Consider the following 19,884-nt stretch of genomic DNA (forward strand, 5'->3'; position numbering starts at 1 on the left):
AGTCGATTTGAAAAATAAAGCATAAAATCATCCATTTTTTATAGGGCGGCCATTTGCTGTATTTTTGTCTGGACGCTGCTGTACTTTTCAGACTTGCTGCTGTGTCCCGAAAAAACCACAAAGTGTCTCGATTTTTCAAAGTTCAAATTTTGAACGTTTTCGTTTTGAAGGTCCGAGTTCAAGCCCATGATTTTTTTCGAAATTTCTATTATTTCCTGGAAATTTTTGCATGTTTCTAACTTAATTTAACTAGTTCTTTGAATATTAAGACAGAATAGTCTAAAAAATCCCCAATAGTTCCAAACTTAGAAGTGTCCCTATATTTTGCGAAAATTCTCTGGCCACCCTAAGTAAGTAGGACTTTGAGAGTCTGGAGAGTCTCCAAAAAGACACTTCTAATGAAGTCGCGACTCTTAAAAAAGTTTTGTGAAAAAAATTAACTGAAATTTCAAAAAATACAGCTATAACTTAATAAAATTCAATCAATTCCATTTTTGATCATCATATTTTTTTTTATAATTTATTTAAATTTTCTAGCATTTTTTTATAATTTCTAAAATTGTTTCCATTTTTTTCATTTAATTTACATCAACAAGAATAAAATCATAATAATAATAATAGTAGTTAGACCGAGCAGCACAATACAGTCGCTAGTAGGGTATTCAATCCCGAGGTCAAAATGTGCTGAATTCTGGGATTTATTCCGAATTATTGATCCCCGATTGATCACAAGCAATTCAGGTTTCGGGATTGAAAGCCCTAGTCGCTAGTGTCCATATGTAGTACCAAACCCTTCATAGTCATCAGAGCAACTGTAGTTGCCCTAAATTCACCGCATCGTACTGCTCAGTCAAAAAAAGTCGAAGAAAAAGTAATTAAAACATAAAAAATAAAGTGACTTGTTATCTCGTCTATAAAGCCCCCTCCCGTCCGCAAATAGTCAGCACAATATACACAAATCACATGACAGCATATCTAATAATTGAAACTTCATTTTTTCCCGCACAGTTCTTTAAATTGGCTTATAAAGCAACGTTGTGACATATTTCTTACGATAACGATGCGATGCTGACAAAACCATAACGGAATCTTTAATACTTAATGCATACAAATGATTCAACATAACATGATTCGGTTCGGGTAGTAAGCATGGCTCGCATGATAATGGCGTATCCTTATTTAATATAACTTGAAGGAGATGTGGTGGAAGTATTGGTGGTCCATTAACTTTCTCCCATGGCTTAATTTGTGGTATATCTTGAGAATATTCTTTTGCCTCTGAATTGCCCGTGTCTTCGGAATCTTTTGCGAGTGCTTGAAATACTTCAAAGTCACTTTTACGTACGGATAACATGTTGTTGCGACTGCCGACGTCATTTTCGATGTTTTTCTGGAATTAAAGACAAATTAAAGATGAATTAGTTGGAATTGAGATTGTAAATTGTAAAAATATGAGAATATAGACCAGTGGTGGGCAACCTGTGTGTCGCGGCACTCTCAAAAGAGTAATGAACCACATGTCGTGTTCGAAAAGGGTCGAGGCTTATCACCAATATGTTCCACGAATGATAAAAGGTTGTCCACCACTGATACAGCTTAATAGACATTAAGTTAGCCTCAGGAACATAACTAGAGACTGCCAGAGAGGGTGTCATATGTTTGATTTCCAAGCCCCATCCCTCCTACCTTTGAATACGCTCATAATAAACACAACAGAGTCATTAATCAATGGATTATTATACTAGGTCATGGAAATTTAATCAATAAAGCTGATTAAAGGCTATAAATTGTGACAAATTGGCAATAAAGTTGAAAATTCCTTCAAAATAGGTTGAACCAACCTTTGCAATTGGGTATAGCTGCCTTAGCAGACCCGCTAGGTTATCTTATCATTACTTTGAGCAACAGACATCAATACAGTGACGTAGAGATGCTTTAGTGGCTATCAAGAAGTGGGAAGGGTTTGAGGGTCTAATATTAAACCACTAACCCTTCCCCTCCCCTATATACACCTCTGGCAGCTTTGATGTACCACGCATGACCCCACAATCTCAAACTATAGTCTCCCAAGCTGCTGTCAACCATAAATGGCAAGACTACAAAGTTAATGATCCTCCTTTAGTTATGAGCCAGCTTTATGGACTATTAAAGTCAGTACTCCCAATTCAGGGTTCCCGAAGCCGAGACCGAGACCAAAAATATCCCAAAAGTCTCGGTCAGAGCAGCAATATTCGGAAACCCTGACCGAGAACCCTAACTGAGACTCCCAATGCCCTTCCATGTCCGCCCTTCAATCCCAAATTTCACAACTTCAACTTACCATTTTAGGATCATGCTTCCATTCACCATCAACAAAGAATTTAAATTGATGTTCACCCTCCGGTACGTCAACAATAGTCACAAAATCACCATGTGATTTAACCATTGGTAAGGCTTTCCAATTGCTAAACGTTCCACTTATGTACACTTGCTTGCCGCCACCTTCCCATTTGAAGACGGTCGGTAAGGCTGACTTTTGAATTTCAATCATATCGGGCTTTATTTCGGGTGCGCCTGTTCCTTCGCTGAGGGTGTTTGCTGGAATGAATTTGGATATGGATTAAAATTGTGCAATTTTAGGTAATTTTTTTGGGAAACTTTTTGAGATTTGGGTAATTTTTGTTTAGGAATTTGATATTAAATTGATTGTGAGGATCAGGAATGAGTCTGATATCTTAAACTACCTGAGATAACCTAGTCTATCCTACCTGTCCTACCTGAAAAACCATAGTCTACCCAACTTTGTCCTATCTTATCCGGGATATCGTACAATAACTCATTTTATCTAATTCGGAGCACTTTACCCTACCCTATCCTATCCAACCTTGAATACCCTACCTTATCCTATCCGGGATGCTCTACTAGGATCACTATTCTATCTTACCCGGTCTACTCTACCCTTTAACCAAGATATCGTACTCTAATCTATCCTGTCAAACCCGAGATACCCTGACCTACCCTATGATATCCTTCCCTGGATACAAAACCCTTCCATTTGCTAGCTTACTTGGGATACCCTGCACTACCATGCCCTATCCTATCCTACCCTGGTAGGTAAGACAATCCTATGTTACCCTACGTAATCTAACTAATCTTCAGCTTTAAGCTTCCTAAGATGGAGTGGATCAGGGAACCTAGGATAGCTAGGATAGAGAGTGAGGTACCTTGCCCTTCCTATTAAGGAGAGGATGGGTTATGGTCTTTGGATACAGAATCTTGAAAACTGTCAAAATTTTGCAATCTAAATTGATTCTAATTCCAAAAAACCAATTTACATACAATTCCACACCTGACCCCCAACACAACTTCCTCAAAAAAATATTCCAAAAATATGTCTACAACTAAAACTCACCTCTTTGTCTATGAACTCGACTTGGAAATTCATTTTCATGCGGCAGTGATCTCGAATAAAGTGAATCGTCATCTTCAACAGTCAAACGATTGGAATTAATTGGTCGCTTATCAAAAACAAATGCTTGTCCGTCTAAAATAAAAAAAAAGAATCAAGTTAGTTGTTGTAACAATTAATTCCAAGGCAATTAAACGATGTTTGCGGGACAGAGATGGAAAGACATGACTTTTTTTTTGTTCTATTTTTGCGTATTTGAAGTTGAAAAAATTTTTTACCTCGTATTGGAGATCCTGGAATTAAGTCTTGCGAGCCTGACTTGTGACGTTCGCGTGGCATTGCACCTTGCTGATTACCCATAGCTGATTAGTTCCAATTTTTTATGAATATTCTCAATTAAATCTTTTGTTTTGATTGAACTTTTTTTTATTTTAGTTCTAAAAATAATTTTTTTTATCTTAGAACTTTTTGCATTGTACGAAATTATGAGCAACTGTGATCAGATGAGAGGAAGTGGGTTTGAATTTTTAGTGACGGTTATGAGTAATATGATTAATGTTTGGGAATATTGTGCATTTTATAGAATTTTGTGGATTAATATTGAATGAACATAGGTAGTAATAAGTTTTGGAAAATCTCATTTTGATCTGGGGATTATTTGTAAATTTTGTCAAAATGTCAATTGAATTAGACTTGATTCTTAAGCCAGATTTATGAAGTTTTTCGGATTTTGGTGTCTAAATAAGTTATTTTGACTTGTGAAGCCGGTTTCTTAAGCCACTTGGGATACCCTATCTAACCCTACCCTATCCTTCCCTATCCTACACTACATCCTATCCTACCCTGTTCTATATCCTACCCTATCCTACCTTATTCTACCCTAGTCTATCTAATCCTACCTTATCTTACCCTATCTAACCCTATCCTACTCTATATCTTGCCTATATTCTACCCTATCCTGTCTTATCCTACTCTATCCTACCTTATCCGATCCTATCCTACACTATCCTCCTCTATCCCACCTTATATCCTAACCTATCCTTCCCTATCCTACACTACACTATTCTACATTACCCTATCCTTCCCTAACCCAACCTACGGGAGGATAGGTTAGGTTAGGTTAGGGTAGGTTACCTACGATAATATGGATTAATGTAACCTAGATCAACTAGGATATGGTATGATAGGGTTACTTAAGATAACTAAGATAGATTAGGTGGGATAACCTAGTGTCACGGCAGCTTCAGCTGAATTTTGATTCCCTGATCCTATGAACAATATAAAATATTTAAAAATTGTGTCTTAAATATAAACAAATTGTCACTTACAATCAGTTTAGCCGTCAAAGACTTAATGTGACTTTAATATTACACATTATATGTGACATAATATTAGATATTACACTAATTAAGCTCTAAATTATAGTCAAAATGGCGAAATTATGTCCTGGATCTTATAAATTCTTAAAAATCTTAATTTTCACTACAAAATTCAACAATTCTTCTTAGTTTTTCGACTCATTATAGCTTCTAAATTATTCACATTACATTTATGCTATTCTGTCACTAATTAAATACTCTTAAATTCACTAATTTAATAAATTAAACAATTTTTGATTTTTTCACGCACACAACAACAAAAAACAAAGTTTAAATTTTTCAAAATCGTTAAAAAATTTGAATTTCAAAAATACGTTAAAATGAAAATTGTCTTTTTATTCAAAATGCTATATAAATTTAATAAAATCTAACAATTCATCCCCAAAACATCAATCTATATATGCCTGTATGTTCCTTATGTCCGATTACATAGTCAAACAGACGACGAGCATAGCCACTTAAAAAAGCATTCTCCTTGTCTGTTAGCGATAATTTCATTTCCTATTGACCATTTGGACCAGCAACTCGATCATTATGAATAATCGATACATCCTGGACCATCATATTTGGTGTCATAAAGGAAGCAAGCGTATCAGCACCTTGACGACCCAAACGATCGAATGGGAAGCCCATGGCACGCTTATCAGGATACTTTCGGTCACGAATGCCACAGAATGATGCAGCATCACTACAAATTCCACCAAGATCTTGATTGATGCGATCTTCTTCATAGTTTGAGACCATGACGAAGTATTCCATGCGATAACCTTGAGTTGTTCCTTTTGGAACCAACATGTGGTTTGGCCAGCCGCAGCCGCAGTAGTTGAATTGTGCGTCAGTTGTTCCTGCTGGATTGTCCAAATTCCTGAATGTCCTTTCAAATGGAACCGTAATTGTTGATTCCGCTGACCGACGTCTCAATGTATTCTGTCCAGGACGCACTAGAATAAATTCAATAATTAACATTTCACATCCATTAATCCATCCATAAATCCTTACAATTAGCCACAAACTTGTCCATCTCAATCATCAAACGACGCTGGTCACGGAATGGCATTTGCTGTCCACGATCGTCAAACTTCGGTGCCATAAAGAGCCTTACCATTCCAAAACGTTGTGCACCAGAGTCATTGTTGACTTGAATGTTGATGGTGAATGGGATGTGCTGCAAATGAGTGAATCTGGAAGGAAATATTCAGTTATTCAAGCCACAGTCAGCATATCCATCAACATACCTAGCAAAGACATCACCACGTGGCAAAAAGTCCATTCCTTTAGACATATTAACATCAGATTGTTGCCAGAATGTATGGAACTGATTAGTACGTCCATTATCAAGTTGAATACCAACGGAAGTGACTCGAATTCCTGGGAATGTCAACTGCTGTGTCGTGTATGGTGGAAGTCGAATTTTATGTTCAGTAAATAAGTCATCGACATCCTGATGGAGTCGATAGAAGACTGGATCACGCATGGATGTTGCTGAATCTCCAATTGTTGAGAAGCTTTCCAAATGACGATGATCAGGATCGTGTGCGAAGGATAGAATTGTATGTCCCATGTTGTGGTAATTGCCTGTAAATTGGACATGATTATTAAGTCCAAAAAAGTCAAGTCAGTTCCTCAAACTTACCATAATAATCAGGATTAGGTGACAATGATGATGCATCCAACATGTTACCCAAAACATCAATTCCATTAACTTCATCCAATGGGAATCGTTGTCCTCGAGGATCAACATAGAAGCCTTGATGTATAGCTTCAATAAATCGTTGACGCCATCGTTCCATTGTCGGTATATCCAAACTTATTTGATCTAATGTACGATTGATGTTTTTAAGAACGGAATTGTCTTGTCGTGCTGTATAAAGGAAGCTTAGGATTAATTGTGGATTAAGGATAAAGAAGTCATCCTAACCTGGCCATGATCGTGATGCAATAAGTGAATCTAATTTTGGAAAATATCCTTCAGGAATCGGTTCACGTAAGTTGTTGAGTGGCTTGACTCTTGGCAAGTTGTTGCATGAACGTTCAACATGATATCGAGCCATAATCTGTGTGGAGAGGAAGAATTGTCAATTTTTTGGTTCTAAAATGATTGCAGTCTTTGGAGTTTTGGAGGATAGAGTCAGTATCAGGCACTCTTAAGCAGAATTGACAGGAATCTGGAAGTCAGACGCAACTGGTCTCCAAAGTTGAACTTCATTGGACCCTTGAGACAAGATTCACAAATAGAATCCAACTCAGCCCACTCTTCCAACTCGCACATCCTGCCAATTCAGCCATTAATGCGCGACCATTGACCGATGTATGCCCAACCCTAACAATTTCTTATACCTTACCTGCTGATGCATATAATAGAAAAGTTCACCACGTCTGTCTTTGCGAACAATGTTGATGTCACTTGACTCTGAAGGGTAGATCAAATGCCTGGAGAATGATGAGGTTTTTGGAACTAATTAGCTGAGAACTACTTAAGACTTTATTTAAACTTACCAATGCCAATGATGAATATTGATCTATAAAATATAAAAAATGAAAGAATATTAATACAAAAGCTGTTCTGGAGCCTCTGGCTAGAGCCAGGTCAAGCTAAAGACAAAGTCAGACCAGTCGGAAGCCCCAAGACAGAGGTATATCGATTTTGAGTCCCAGACCTGAGTCTTACTGGTCTGTAGCCAGAATCAGTTCGGTCTCAAGCTTTAGGACAGACCGGTCTGAAGCCACAAGCCAGACTTAAGCCAGTCTCTGCTTTCCAGCTATAGTCGACTAAAATCATTCAATTTATTCCAATTTACTTACTCCTAAATCTTCACGGAAGTACCATAATCTGCAAATAAAGAAAATTTCAAGAATTAGTCACTCGAAATCAGATTAAATGAAGGCTAAGGACCTTGCAGCACCTTACAGTATATTGTTTAGCAATCCTAACCTAAATAATTGATTAAATATATTAATCCATACTCTTACCTATGCTCAGGATCCAAATCAGAAGCAGTATAATCCCTCGGAATTACAATCGGCCTTCTCATTCCCTGTCTCACAACATTAGCTTCCTCACGTGCTCTCCCAAAACTTCTCGAGTCAATAAACTTGCTCGGAAAAGTTTCAACAAACAGCGGCAAGTCCAAATCCTTTGTATCAGGTCGATGAAGAATCGCCACCGACAAGGCATAGTTAAAGAGATGAGCATTGACCCTGTCACGTGCATAGACGGCGTAGGACTGGAGTTGATCGATGTCTTTTGCTTCTGTGAATTTTAAGAAAAGGGAGATGATGTAGTGGGAAGGCACAGGGACTCAGGCCGACATGACAGTGACTATGGGCAGAGTCATGGTAGCCTGATGTTGGACATAAGGCTGTGCCTACGTCATGTGCTTTATTATTGTCTACTCACTCATAAAAACATCAATCAGTGCTGATGCAAGCTTCTGATGTCTCGGCATAAACAGCGAAAAGTTCTCCTGCTTATCCAATTGTGCTGGAACCGTAATGTCGGGTATACCCGAGTCTCTAACCACAATTGTCTTATCAGCTTCATCACCAAATCGACTTTGAATTTCACTTCCAATGCTCTGGTACTTTTCCTCTAAAAATCGACTTGGAACTTGAAAGACTGTATTTTCCTTGCCTTTTGGTGTAAAGACAGGCTCACCAGGTCTCTCTAATAGTAATAGTAGATTCTTCTTATCGGCCATGACTTGTTGACGATTGTAAATCTGAAATGGAACTGGTGATTTTAATGCTAATTGTTTGATGCTTTTATACTGTATATCCATTAAGCGGTGTAGACCGGAACCACAAAATATTCTTGTGGGAATTTAATTCTGTATTTTTGGGATTTTACGCACAATATGCAACCACAGAATGCATAAATGTAAAGTCATAAGAAGAAGATGTAAAGCAGCTACAGTAAATAATGGAAAGTGATAAGAACATTTGGGTATTTTATGCGATTAAGTCATTTATTATAGCCAACAAGCTGTTCACAATATTTTTATCCAATTCCTACTGTGGCGTGGGACCAGCAACTCGATCATTATGGATAATCTGTACATCCTGGACCATCATATTCGGTGTCATAAAGGAAGCAAGTGTGTCAGCACCTTGACGACCTAAACGATCGAATGGGAAGCCCATAGGACGTCTGTCAGGATAGAGCCGGTCACGGATGCCACAGAATGATGCTGCATCGCTGCAGGCTCCGCCCAAGTCCTGATTGATGCGATCTTCTTCATAGTTCGAGACCATGACGAAGAATTCCATGCGGTAGCCTTGTGCTGTACCTTTTGGAACTAACATGTGGTTTGGCCAGCCACAGCCGCAGAAGTTGAATGATGCATCTGTAAAGAATGATATTTTAGGTTGATGGATGTAGAAATTAGTAAGTTCCATACCTTGTCGATTGTCCAAGTTCCTGAATGTTCTCTCAAATGGAATCGTCACTGTTGACTCAGCTGATCGACGTCTTAATGTGTTCTGTCCAGGACGCACTAGAATAAATTCAATAATTAACAATTTACATCCATTAATCCATCCATAAATCCTTACAATTAGCCACAAACTTGTCCATCTCAATCATCAAACGACGTTGGTCACGGAATGTCATCGGCTGTCCACGATCGTCGACTTTCGGTGCCATAAAGACTCTTATCATTCCCATTTTGGGTACACCTGATTCATTGTTGACTTGGATGTTGATGGTGAATGGAATGTGCTGCAAATGAGTGAATCTGGAAGTAAAAAATCAGCTAAATCAACCTACAGTCAGCATATCCATCATCATACCTAGCAAAGACATCACCACGTGGCATAAAGTCCATACCCTTACTCATATTAATATCCGACTGTTGCCAGAATGTATGGAACTGATTAGTACGTCCATTATCAAGTTGAATACCAACACCAGTGACTCGAATGCCAGGATAAGTCAACTGCTGTGCTGTATATGGAGTCAGTCGCATTTTATATTCATTAAATAAGTCATCAATGTTTTGATGCCAACGGTAAAAGACAGGATCACGCATGGCTGTTGCTGAGTCACCAATTACACCAAAACTCTCCAAATGACGATGATCGGGATCGTGGATGTATGAGATGATTGTGTGTCCCATGTTGTGGTAGTCACCTGGATTGGAGACATGGATGAATAAGTCTGTAGTGGATATATGCTGCATATTTACCATAATAATTTGGATTTGGTGACAATTGTTGAGATGCTTCCAATATATTTCCTAAAATATCAATTCCTGTTGTCTCATCTAATGGAACTTGACGTCCTTGTGGATCTGTATATGCATTAGCATTGATAGCTTCAAGGAACCGTTCACGCCATCGTTCCATTGTTGGAACTTCCAAGGTAATTTGATCCAATACTCGGTTGATTGGTTGGATGAGTGAGTTTGAAGGACGTGCTGGATTTAAAGGAATTTCTGAGTTATTTATGGATTTTAAATAGCATATTACTAACCTGGCCATGACCGAGAAGCAACAAGTGAGTCCAATTTCGGGAAATATCCTTCCGGAATCGGCTCACGTAGATTAGTAAGTGGAATGGTTTTTGGCAAGTCATTGCAGAAACGTTCAATGTTGTAACGTCCAACGATCTAATTTAAGATTCAGGAATCAAGTACAATTGTGACATTAGATAGTCATTGCTTACCTGCTGATGCATGTAGTAGAATAACTCACCACGTCTGTCTTTACGGACGATATTGATGTCACTTGATTCAGCTGGATAAACCAGATGCCTGAAAAATGATGGATTTAGTGTTAAGGATGTAGAGTTATGAGGAATATGTAAGAGCTTATCATGTTCTTACCAATGCCAATGATGCACGTTGATCTGTTAGAATAGGAAGAACATTAGAAGATTATCCACAATTTAGAGCATATTAAGCTTACCCCTAAATCTTCACGGAAGTACCATAATCTGAAAAAAATCAATAAATATAGAATTATGCTTGATAGGTGCCACATCAGAGTTGGTAGGTCTTTTGAAGCCTAAATCAGAATTGTCAGGATTCTGGGTGTCGGATTGTGAACAGTGGAATCCGGAATCCAATGATGTTGGGCTCTAAAATGGATTAAAGCTCCCAAATCAGGCCCTTCCAACTCTAATCTAGACTCCAGTGCAGGTCCTCCACATTAAACTCCCCAACCAACTCTTCCCCCTCAAATTCACCCCTCACCTATGCTCAGGTTCCAAATCAGAAGCCGTATAGTCTCTCGGAATGATAACAGGCCTTCGATTCCCTTGTCTAATAACATTAGCTTCCTCACGTGCCCGTCCAAAGCTTCTCGAGTCAATAAACTTGCTCGGAAAGCTCTCAATAAAGATCGGCAAGTCCAAGTCCTTTGTATCAGGTCGATGAAGTAGCGCAACTGACAAGGCATACTGGAACAGTTGAGCATTAACTTGACTGCGTGCATAGACGGCGTAGGACTGAAGTTGGTCGACGTCGCGAGCCTCTGTGGAGGTGGGAATGAGAATTAGATGAATTAGAGTAAGGAACTGATCAGGAACTGACATCTAAGGCTTAAATAAGGCTACTTACTCATAAAAACATCAATCAGTGCCGATGCAAGCTTCTTATGTCTCGGAATGAACAGCGAAAAGTTATCCGACTTGTCCAATCCAGCTGGAATGCTGATGTCAGGCAAACTTGTGTCACTGACTTGAATTGTCACATCAGCTTCGTCACCAAATCGACTTTGAACTTCAGCTCCAATATTTTGATACTGTTCCTCAAGAAACTTGTCAGGAACATGAAAGACTGCATTGTCCTTGCCTTTTGGCGTGAAGATTGGCTCACCGGGTCTATCGAACAACAAGAGTAGATTCTTCTTATCAGTCATGACTTATGATTTTTTTGTGGGTTTTACAATGCAAAATTGGATGTGCTACTGGTGAATATGATGCATTTTATGTGATGCTTTTATAGTCGGAGATTTATGGATTATTTTTAGATTATGGTGGTGAATGGCAAGCCGCAAAAAAGTCATGTGTGAAAAATATGGAATTGAATGTGCAGACCCAAAATGCATTAACTTGAATGTCATACAAAGTTGCAGCAATGAAGGCATGGGAATGAAGTTGATAAGATGCATTTTTGGCATTTTACATTGTGTTGATGTGATTTTTGCGACGGGTTTGGAGTTCTTAATTTGTGGACGAAGAAGTGGGACGGAGTAGGACGGAGTAGGACGGAGTAGGACGGAGTAGGACGGAGTAGGACGGAGTAGGACGAAGTTGGACGGAGTTGGACGGAGTTGGACGGAGTTGGACGGAGTGGGACGGAGTTGGACGGAGTGGGACGGAGTTGGACGGAGTGGGACGGAGTTGGACGGAGTTGGACGGAGTTGGACGGAGTTGGACGGAGTGGGACGGAGTTGGACGGAGTTGGACGGAGTTGGACGGAGTGGGACGTAGTGGTTTGGCGTTGCTGTAAACGGGTTTACGTTCCTTAAGCGACATTCCGTTACTATTTTCCAATTTTTGAAGCTATTGACACAATTAACACGAGCCTTCCTTTTGTCGAAAACAGCTGCCTTCCTGTTCATGTTAAGTATGTCTACTAGGGTACGAATAACAACCACAAGCATCTATTGATAGACTCTAATGTCTACATATACAGACATCTCTCAAAAAAGTCCCAAAAATTGTATTTACGCCTTTATAGAACAGTATGTTCATCCTCTCTGTGTCTCTACTAAAAAGACACAGTGAGAGCTACAGTATAAATATGCTGCATGTAAGCTACGCATCATCATAATCATCTCGAACATCTAACCAAATTCCCATACCCAAAAAATAATGAAATTTCTAATAATCCTCACAATTTTCATCGGAACATCAACCTCAACATCATGTCCACCATGTACATCTACATCCACCAACTGCTACGTCCAATGGCCACCAATCACAACTCTCGGAACATGCTCATCCGATGAGACATGGAAGGGATGTTATAGCTCATCAGGAGCAGTCACAAGCTGCTGTTGTGAACCTTCAACTCCAACAACTGCTTCACCAACAACAACAACTGGAGTTCCATCAACAATTCCATGTCCAGCATGTACATCAACATCCAATAACTGTTACTTGACAGATCCAGTCATTCCATCACTTGGCTACTGTTCTGTTGGATATAACTTTTATGGATGTTATGCTCAATCAGGTGACATAACAAGCTGTTGCTGTAAACAAAAGATTTGTCCTGACTGTACGTCCGCAAATACAAAGTGCTACTTAACAGATCCAGTTATTCCAGCATTGGGAAGTTGCCCAGCTGGAAAGTCATTTTATGGATGTTATAATAATGCTGGTTCCGTTACAAGTTGTTGTTGTATGCCACATGCTTAGTTTACTTTTTGTTGAGAAATAGGAACAGATGTCAATGTTATTGGATATCCAACTGTATTTTTGTCACAATAAATTCAACTTTCTTTACAGTCAGACTTTTTGGTATAAAAAATGTTATTTTCAGGTATTTTTGCAGCACTTTTTGGTAAGTACAGTTACGGATATCCACCTAGTCATGACATTCTCAAACTATTCCAGCCATAACCACCTCAACACCATGTCCACCCTGCACATTAACATCTCTAAACTGCTTTGAACTTTGGCCATCAATTGCACTTCTTGGGACATGTTCTGATGAGCAGACATGGAAGGTTTGCTATGAATTTGGGGAACTGACAAGCTGCTGCTGTTCATCGAAAGTTTCAACAACTGTGAAACCACCAACAACATCAAGGTCGCCTTCAAATGTTCAATGTCCGCCTTGTACTTCAATATCCAGCAATTGTTACTTGACGGATCCTTATATTCCATCTCTTGGGTTTTGTTTGGCTGGATATGACTATTATGGATGTTATGCTCTAACTGGGGATGTTACTAGTTGTTGCTGTAAGCCAAGTATAAGGCCAGATTGTACAACATCAGGGATAAAGGATGAGTTTCATGGAATTGTTGATTTTTAGGGAACATTTAGGGGTTTTTTCTTAGTAGATATTAGGGATAGTCACCTAAATGAGCGTATCAAGTACCCTAACAGACTAAAAACAAGCTTTCATAAAACAGAAACACCGCTACGGTACCAAAAAGCGGTCTCTTTGTCTGATAGGACAATTGATATAGCTAAACATGCTCTATGTCTGTTCGGGGTTTATTATTCCTTCAATTACACTTACTTAGTTCCTTGTAAATGTCCATATGTTAATTATAAAATTGTATATTTAATTACTTACGTACTTCGCTGTCCATACTGATCAATTATGATCCATGGCATCCCTCAGATGCTGGCTGTTATTATCATATATGATGCGTATAATTAAAATTTACTATTTATCGGTGACCTAGAAAATTTTTCAAAATACGTTACACACGTTCCATACTTTATTTACATTCAAAGAATGTTTTAAAAAATTTGTAATGTAATGAATGTTGTGTTTATTCATATGTAATAATGAATTTTTATGAATACTCGTGTTCATCTTGTGTTTATTTACTGGTAAAATATGAAAAGAGAAAAATATTTAATAAGGATTATTAGGCTTAATTCAATTTTAGATTCTTAGATGCTCAATGCTTTGTGGATGGTAAGAGAGCTCGAGGTAGACCGAAAAAATCCTGGAAGGAAGCTGTCGATAGAGATAGCATTGCATTTGGTATTGGTAATTGGCAGGCGGTAGCCGGCGATAGAACCAGTTATAGGTGACATCTGCGAGAGGCCATGGATCACAATTAATCTGTACGGCCAGCGAAGTAAGTATGTAATCTCAACCTTTTTCAATATCCCATAAAGTATATTCAATTAGATTTAAAAAAACACATAATCAAATACACTCAGTCTACAGTTGTCTAAACAAAATATGTATCCATATCACCGACAAAGAAGGAAAATATTTACATTGGGACAGCAAATTTCTCTTTTTTAAAAAATAATATATTCAGACAGTTTCGAATGGTACAGCTAATTGAAAAGTAGAACGATGAAAATTTGCTTCATTTTTGTGTCATTTTGGCTAATTTTTGGTGAGTTTTGTGGCAATTTTTGGGGAATGTTGGATTTTTAAGGATTTTGGGGGAGAATTTAGGATTTTTTGCATTTATCCCCAAATTTGACTGCCTCAATGAAGGTTTTTGATGAATTTACCTACAAATGTTCACGACCTATGACAGAGTCTGATGGTCTTTGGGGATCCGGACTCAAAAATCTTCCATCTGAGTCCTGACTTCGCTGAACCATAGCTCGAAGTCGACTTGGACTCATCATGAAGTTGAGTCAACTTAAGTCGCATTTCCCATCCAAAATCCGAATCGACTCCAAGCTCTGCCTTAAACCATACTCAATTATCCAATGTTAATCACTTCTTTACTTCCAGCACACGCAAATCCACGTCAAAATTCCCAATCCTCATCCAGCAGAGACCAAAATTCCTTCGATCTTAACGCCATCGAATCAGTTCTCCAAACCGACCAAAAAGCCATCCACGATGCAATCATAAAAAGTATTCAGCAAGTCGAAACAGTTGTAAAAACACTCGAAGACAACGATATAGTCGAAGCTGACAATGTGAAGAATTTACTTGGATTTTTAGTTGACACGTCAGTTCCTGAAACAATTTTAGTTCGTCGGAAGCGACAGACCGAGCCAATTATGGCATTGGACACAACAGTGCTGTCTGTTGATGCTGCAAAAGAGACCAACTGTACAGTCATTAAGCATTCATACCAAAAAGCAAATAATTTATCAGATACAGCACGTAATGTGATGACGTCATCAGCATCAGGTATCAGTTCCGCTACAGACTCGATGAATTCATTCTTGATGCTGTCCACAAAAGCTGATCCATTTATGAAGGAAATTTATATGAATTTGGCAAATACGATGAATAATTTGATTACAATTCAGACATTGACATTGAATGACATGCAGAATGCTCTGTTCCAGTTGACATATGCTGGTGCTACTTTTCAGGAACGAATTGCTGCTAATAATTGTGAAAAATCAACTGATCCACCTGTTGTGAAATATATGACTAAGGAGCCAAGGAAGACAACTACGTCAAGTTCTACTACAACTACTGTGGCTGCTTCTGGAATGAGTCAGGATGGTAAGGAATGATGGGTGATGTTTAGGGTTTGAGAACTTGTTGGTTTAGAGATGATTTTGGGGAAGGACGGATCTAGGGGTTCAAGAGAAGAGCATGAAGGGGTTGTGGGTTGGAACTTGTAGCTTCCTTAACCCCTGGATATGCCTTTCCCTCAATATACCAGCACAAGGTGCAGAAATGGCTGAAAATTAGTCACTAAGCCAGCTCGACCCTGTTCCAGGAAGGATTCAATGAGATTCGAATTCAAGCCAGCATCAAGTCAGTCTGGTTCCAGATTTTTACCCATTTCATCGCCATGTCCCCCAAGTCTTCGTCAATTTAGTCCTTAAAAAATCTATTTCATTTCCAGCTGCCTCCGTTGCCTCAGAAGTTCAGTGTCCTAAATGTTTCTTGGGAACAATACAATGTCCAGTGATCCTTGCTCTTCATGGACCATCAACTGGAACGTGTCCAGATGGAAGGACGTTGATTACTTGTTCTAATTCTAAAATCAGCAAGTGTTGCTGTCAATAAAATGATTATTACTATTTTTTTCAGAGGAAGTAGTTCTTTGTGTTTTAAATTTCAGGAAAAAGATTCTTGATTTTTCAGATTAAGACAGTTGTGATGTGTCAAGAGAAGGTCCTTTAACGGTTCAGTCTCTGACTAGGTCTCTTAATATTGTAAAATTGTTAAATTGTAACAAAATCTATCAAAAAAACACAAATAAATTCAAATTTAATGCTTATAAATTAATCAACTTTATTATAATTCCAGCAAGTCAAGGTTCCATTCCCATACCCAAAACTCAAACGACATCCCTCATATAAGCTGGCTTTTGATACTGATCTGGATGATTCTTCTTCCTATGTGCCAACATGTTTGACTGATTTCGACTGTAAAGAAATAGTTTGAGGAATTGTTAAGCATTTAAGTCAATTTAGGAAGTAGCTTGAGTAGCACAAGTCGGTTAATTGATCCAAAATCCGGTATTAGCCCTAACAGCCGTAGAAACCGCTTTTAGGTACCGTTCTCTGTATTTGTTATGGTACGCTGACGTCATATTGACTTGATGCTGGATTTAAGCAGAATCACGTCAGTATGGACCTGGATTTTGGATCAATCAACTGATTCATGCCTGAATATCAATGAACTGAACATTCCCAATCTACTTACAATGTTTTCGGACAGAACGAGCACTTGTACAGCTCCTGTAGTGTATGAACAGCTGCCTCATGATCAATCAATGTCCTCGGCCTCTTGAATGACTTATCACAGTACTTACACTGATAACTTTTCACTTTTTCATGGACGAAGCTGATGTGCTTCTTTAAGGCATTCAAATTTGGTGACTTTTTACCACAATAATGACATGTGTTGTCCATACCTTCAGTCTCATGATTCTTAACATGCCGTTTGAATGACTTTAAGTCAGCGATGTAATGTCCACAAATGTCACATTTGTAACGATCTTCAGGACGTCGGTAGTGGATCCTCATGTGCTCCTCAACGGCTGCTTTTGTCTTGAATGTTTTTGAACAAATTTCACACATTTCTTGGTCGGTCTTTGAGTGCGTGTACTTCATGTGATGCTTCAGTCTTGCTTCGTTAACGAATACTTTTGAACAGCCATCAACTAAGCATTCATAGGTTGGTGTGATGTTCTCATAACGGTGGGTACTTAGGATGTGGTTGCGGACTAGGAACTGGAAGTTGAAGATTTGATTAATTTGTGGTAATAAAATGTGTCATTTGGGTCTCTGGTCGGGATTCTTGTTCGGGTTTCTATTCTGGTTTCTGCTCGGTTCTTGTTCGGGTCTCAAGTCGAGCTTCGATCGAGTCCCAAGTCGAGCCTTGTTCGGGTCTCAAGTCGAGCCTTGTTCGAGTCTCAAGTCGAACCTTGATCGAGTGTCAAATCGAGCTTTGATCGAGTCTCAAGTCGAGCAATGTTCGGGTTTCTGGTCGAGCCTTGATCGAGTCTCAAATCGAGCTTCGATCGAGTTTCAAGTCGAGCCTTGATCGGGTTTCTGGTCGAGCCTTGATCGAGTCTCAAATCGAGTTTCGATCGAGTCTCAAGTCGAGCCTTGATCGAGTTTTAAGTCGAGCGTTCTTCGGGTATTGTTCGGGTCTTGTTCGGTTCTTCTTCGGGTCTTGTTCGGCTCTCTGTCGTGTCTAATTCGGATCTCAGCCAGATTTCACTATAATTATCCCTAAACCTAATTTATCCATCACAAACTAACCTTTTTAGAGAATTTCTTACCACAATGATCACATTCAAACAGCTTAAGATCATCATGATAAGCCATATGCCTCGTCAAATATGATTTTGCATCAAATGTCTTTCCACAAATATGACACGGATATGACACATTAAAATGTGTATTCATATGATCAACAAGTCGATTCCGTTGCTTAAATTTCTTATCACAGCATATTAAATATCCAATTGTGTTATGCTCATTACGATAATGTGACCGAGCATGTGAGAAGCTAGTCAGCGGATGCGAACAAATGTCACAAAACATGTTGGCTATTTGCTTAATTTTCAGATCATCTTCAGGATCAATTTTTACAGGTGTTGGACGGACTTTAAAGTGTGAAGTTTTGTACATTGATTTGAGATTTGTTGGAGTTATGTTGAGGACTTTTGGAATGACTTTTTGTGGCGGGAGCGGCTCGGCTTTGACTATTGCTGGATTTTTGAGGATGTCTGGATCTTTAACGTCAACTTCCTCTTCCAATATGCATTCCTCAAGTGCCTCAACTTCCGAAAATTCATAATCGACAGCATCTTCGTGACTTTCTTCAATCAAGTCCTCCCAGTTCATGAGGACCTTCTCATCTTCTGTGACTTCCTCGAGGACTCCGTAGTTTATGGACACGGATGTGTAAAATTCGTGGAAATTCTTGAGCTTCGACCAACAGGATTCACATGCTGATTGTTGAGATGATGAGTCTTTGGTGTCGATGATTTTCTAAAAATATGGATGTAAATGGATTAGATACTACAAGGGTTTAGGCATGAGCTGAGGAGCCGGCATTTGCTGGATTTTAGGTACGCAGACGTTCAGATGCCGGCTGTACCTTAAAGGTCGTCCAAGGCTAAGTTCCTGCAGTTCTGGCTAAGTTCCTGCAATTTTAGACGAATCCAAAATTCACCTCTTATGTAAATTGACCCCAGTACCCTAAGTTCCCCCTAGAATCAGGCTCACTGACTGCCTTAATGCCCTACTGCCTTAATTCAACTACTCGGCAACAAATCTGCATATTTTATCTGCTGACCTGCAGTTTTAGACAAACTCTAGCTTCACTTCTTATGTCAATCTACCCCAATCCCCTCCTATCCACCCTAAAACCACCCATACTACCCCTCAATCCCCAACCTCACCCGCATCTCCCCACCCTTACCCAACATTCAACCCAGCAAATCCAAATTTACCTCCCCAAAAAATTCATTCTCACCTCATAAAATGTAAAATGACTTTGAATAGCTTCGGAACCAGACGTCGAATAGACCAGCTGCTCCTCAATGTTGATTAATTTATCCTCGGGAAAGGAAGTTATGCACAATATGCAATTTGCTGTCATTTTTTCATTGAAAGATTTTTGATTTGTTTCTTGTTAAAATTCAAATTGAGATAAAATAGTTGAATTTTTGAGAATTTATTTGTAAACAATGACGAGGGGATGGAAGTTGGGAAACTTTGAATTGAGAGGGAAATATTTTTAAATATTTGAATATTTTTTGGCCGTTATGGGAAATTTGGAAATTTTAGACTATTGTACAGATTCTACATTTTACCTCAAAATGAACTAGCATATAGAACAATTTTTTACGAAAAAGGATGGATATTTGAACTTTGAACCTTTCATAGTTGGGAGGACATGATTGGGAAGCTGCATAAACAGGAGAACAGACTCCAATCCAGCCTCCTTCTACTCTTTGAATTAGTCCCAGACAAGTGTTCATTACTGAAACTTTTAAATTCCTTGGGCCATATTTTGCGGTATTAGCAT

The 19,884-nt window shown here is 38.8% G+C and overlaps 5 protein-coding genes across 5 annotated transcripts; 2 read left to right on the forward strand and 3 right to left on the reverse strand.

The window, feature by feature from the left end:
* Positions 1-486: 486 nt before the first annotated feature.
* Positions 487-3,827, reverse strand: alc (5'-AMP-activated protein kinase subunit beta-1). Its single transcript, XM_070641518.1, has 4 exons — positions 3,667-3,827; positions 3,392-3,523; positions 2,321-2,577; positions 487-1,390 (listed from the first exon to the last, which is right to left on the reverse strand). Exons 1-4 carry the CDS (start codon positions 3,746-3,748, stop codon positions 1,013-1,015), a joined length of 849 nt encoding a protein of 282 aa, XP_070497619.1. The 5' UTR covers positions 3,749-3,827; the 3' UTR covers positions 487-1,012.
* Positions 3,828-5,063: 1,236 nt separating this feature from the next.
* On the reverse strand, positions 5,064-11,625 carry LOC139089554 (uncharacterized). The gene is made up of 20 exons (XM_070639111.1): positions 11,325-11,625; positions 10,959-11,238; positions 10,672-10,699; positions 10,590-10,612; positions 10,430-10,517; positions 10,238-10,373; positions 9,951-10,181; positions 9,556-9,895; positions 9,319-9,500; positions 8,800-9,260; positions 8,165-8,486; positions 7,738-8,017; positions 7,570-7,597; positions 7,264-7,286; positions 7,110-7,197; positions 6,686-6,821; positions 6,401-6,628; positions 6,003-6,342; positions 5,767-5,948; positions 5,064-5,708 (listed from the first exon to the last, which is right to left on the reverse strand). The coding sequence occupies exons 1-20, from the start codon at positions 11,623-11,625 to the stop codon at positions 5,269-5,271; spliced, it is 4,137 nt and encodes a 1,378-aa protein (XP_070495212.1). The 3' UTR covers positions 5,064-5,268.
* A 958-nt stretch (positions 11,626-12,583) lies between these two features.
* LOC139089564 (uncharacterized) lies at positions 12,584-13,132 on the forward strand. The gene has a single exon (XM_070639123.1). The coding sequence runs from the start codon at positions 12,584-12,586 to the stop codon at positions 13,130-13,132; it is 549 nt and encodes a 182-aa protein (XP_070495224.1).
* Positions 13,133-14,733: 1,601 nt separating this feature from the next.
* On the forward strand, positions 14,734-16,430 carry LOC139091419 (uncharacterized). The gene is made up of 3 exons (XM_070641508.1): positions 14,734-14,806; positions 15,157-15,888; positions 16,238-16,430. The coding sequence occupies exons 1-3, from the start codon at positions 14,764-14,766 to the stop codon at positions 16,399-16,401; spliced, it is 939 nt and encodes a 312-aa protein (XP_070497609.1). The 5' UTR covers positions 14,734-14,763; the 3' UTR covers positions 16,402-16,430.
* A 174-nt stretch (positions 16,431-16,604) lies between these two features.
* On the reverse strand, positions 16,605-19,548 carry LOC139091395 (transcription factor grauzone-like). The gene is made up of 4 exons (XM_070641468.1): positions 19,330-19,548; positions 18,108-18,842; positions 17,044-17,573; positions 16,605-16,763 (listed from the first exon to the last, which is right to left on the reverse strand). The coding sequence occupies exons 1-4, from the start codon at positions 19,453-19,455 to the stop codon at positions 16,676-16,678; spliced, it is 1,479 nt and encodes a 492-aa protein (XP_070497569.1). The 5' UTR covers positions 19,456-19,548; the 3' UTR covers positions 16,605-16,675.
* Between the last annotated feature and the right edge of the window lie 336 nt (positions 19,549-19,884).

This window comes from Chironomus tepperi, unplaced genomic scaffold (assembly GCF_022539635.2).
Source record: "Chironomus tepperi strain 1889 unplaced genomic scaffold, CSIRO-AGI_Ctep_v1 contig_13, whole genome shotgun sequence".
Taxonomy (NCBI): domain Eukaryota; kingdom Metazoa; phylum Arthropoda; class Insecta; order Diptera; family Chironomidae; genus Chironomus; species Chironomus tepperi.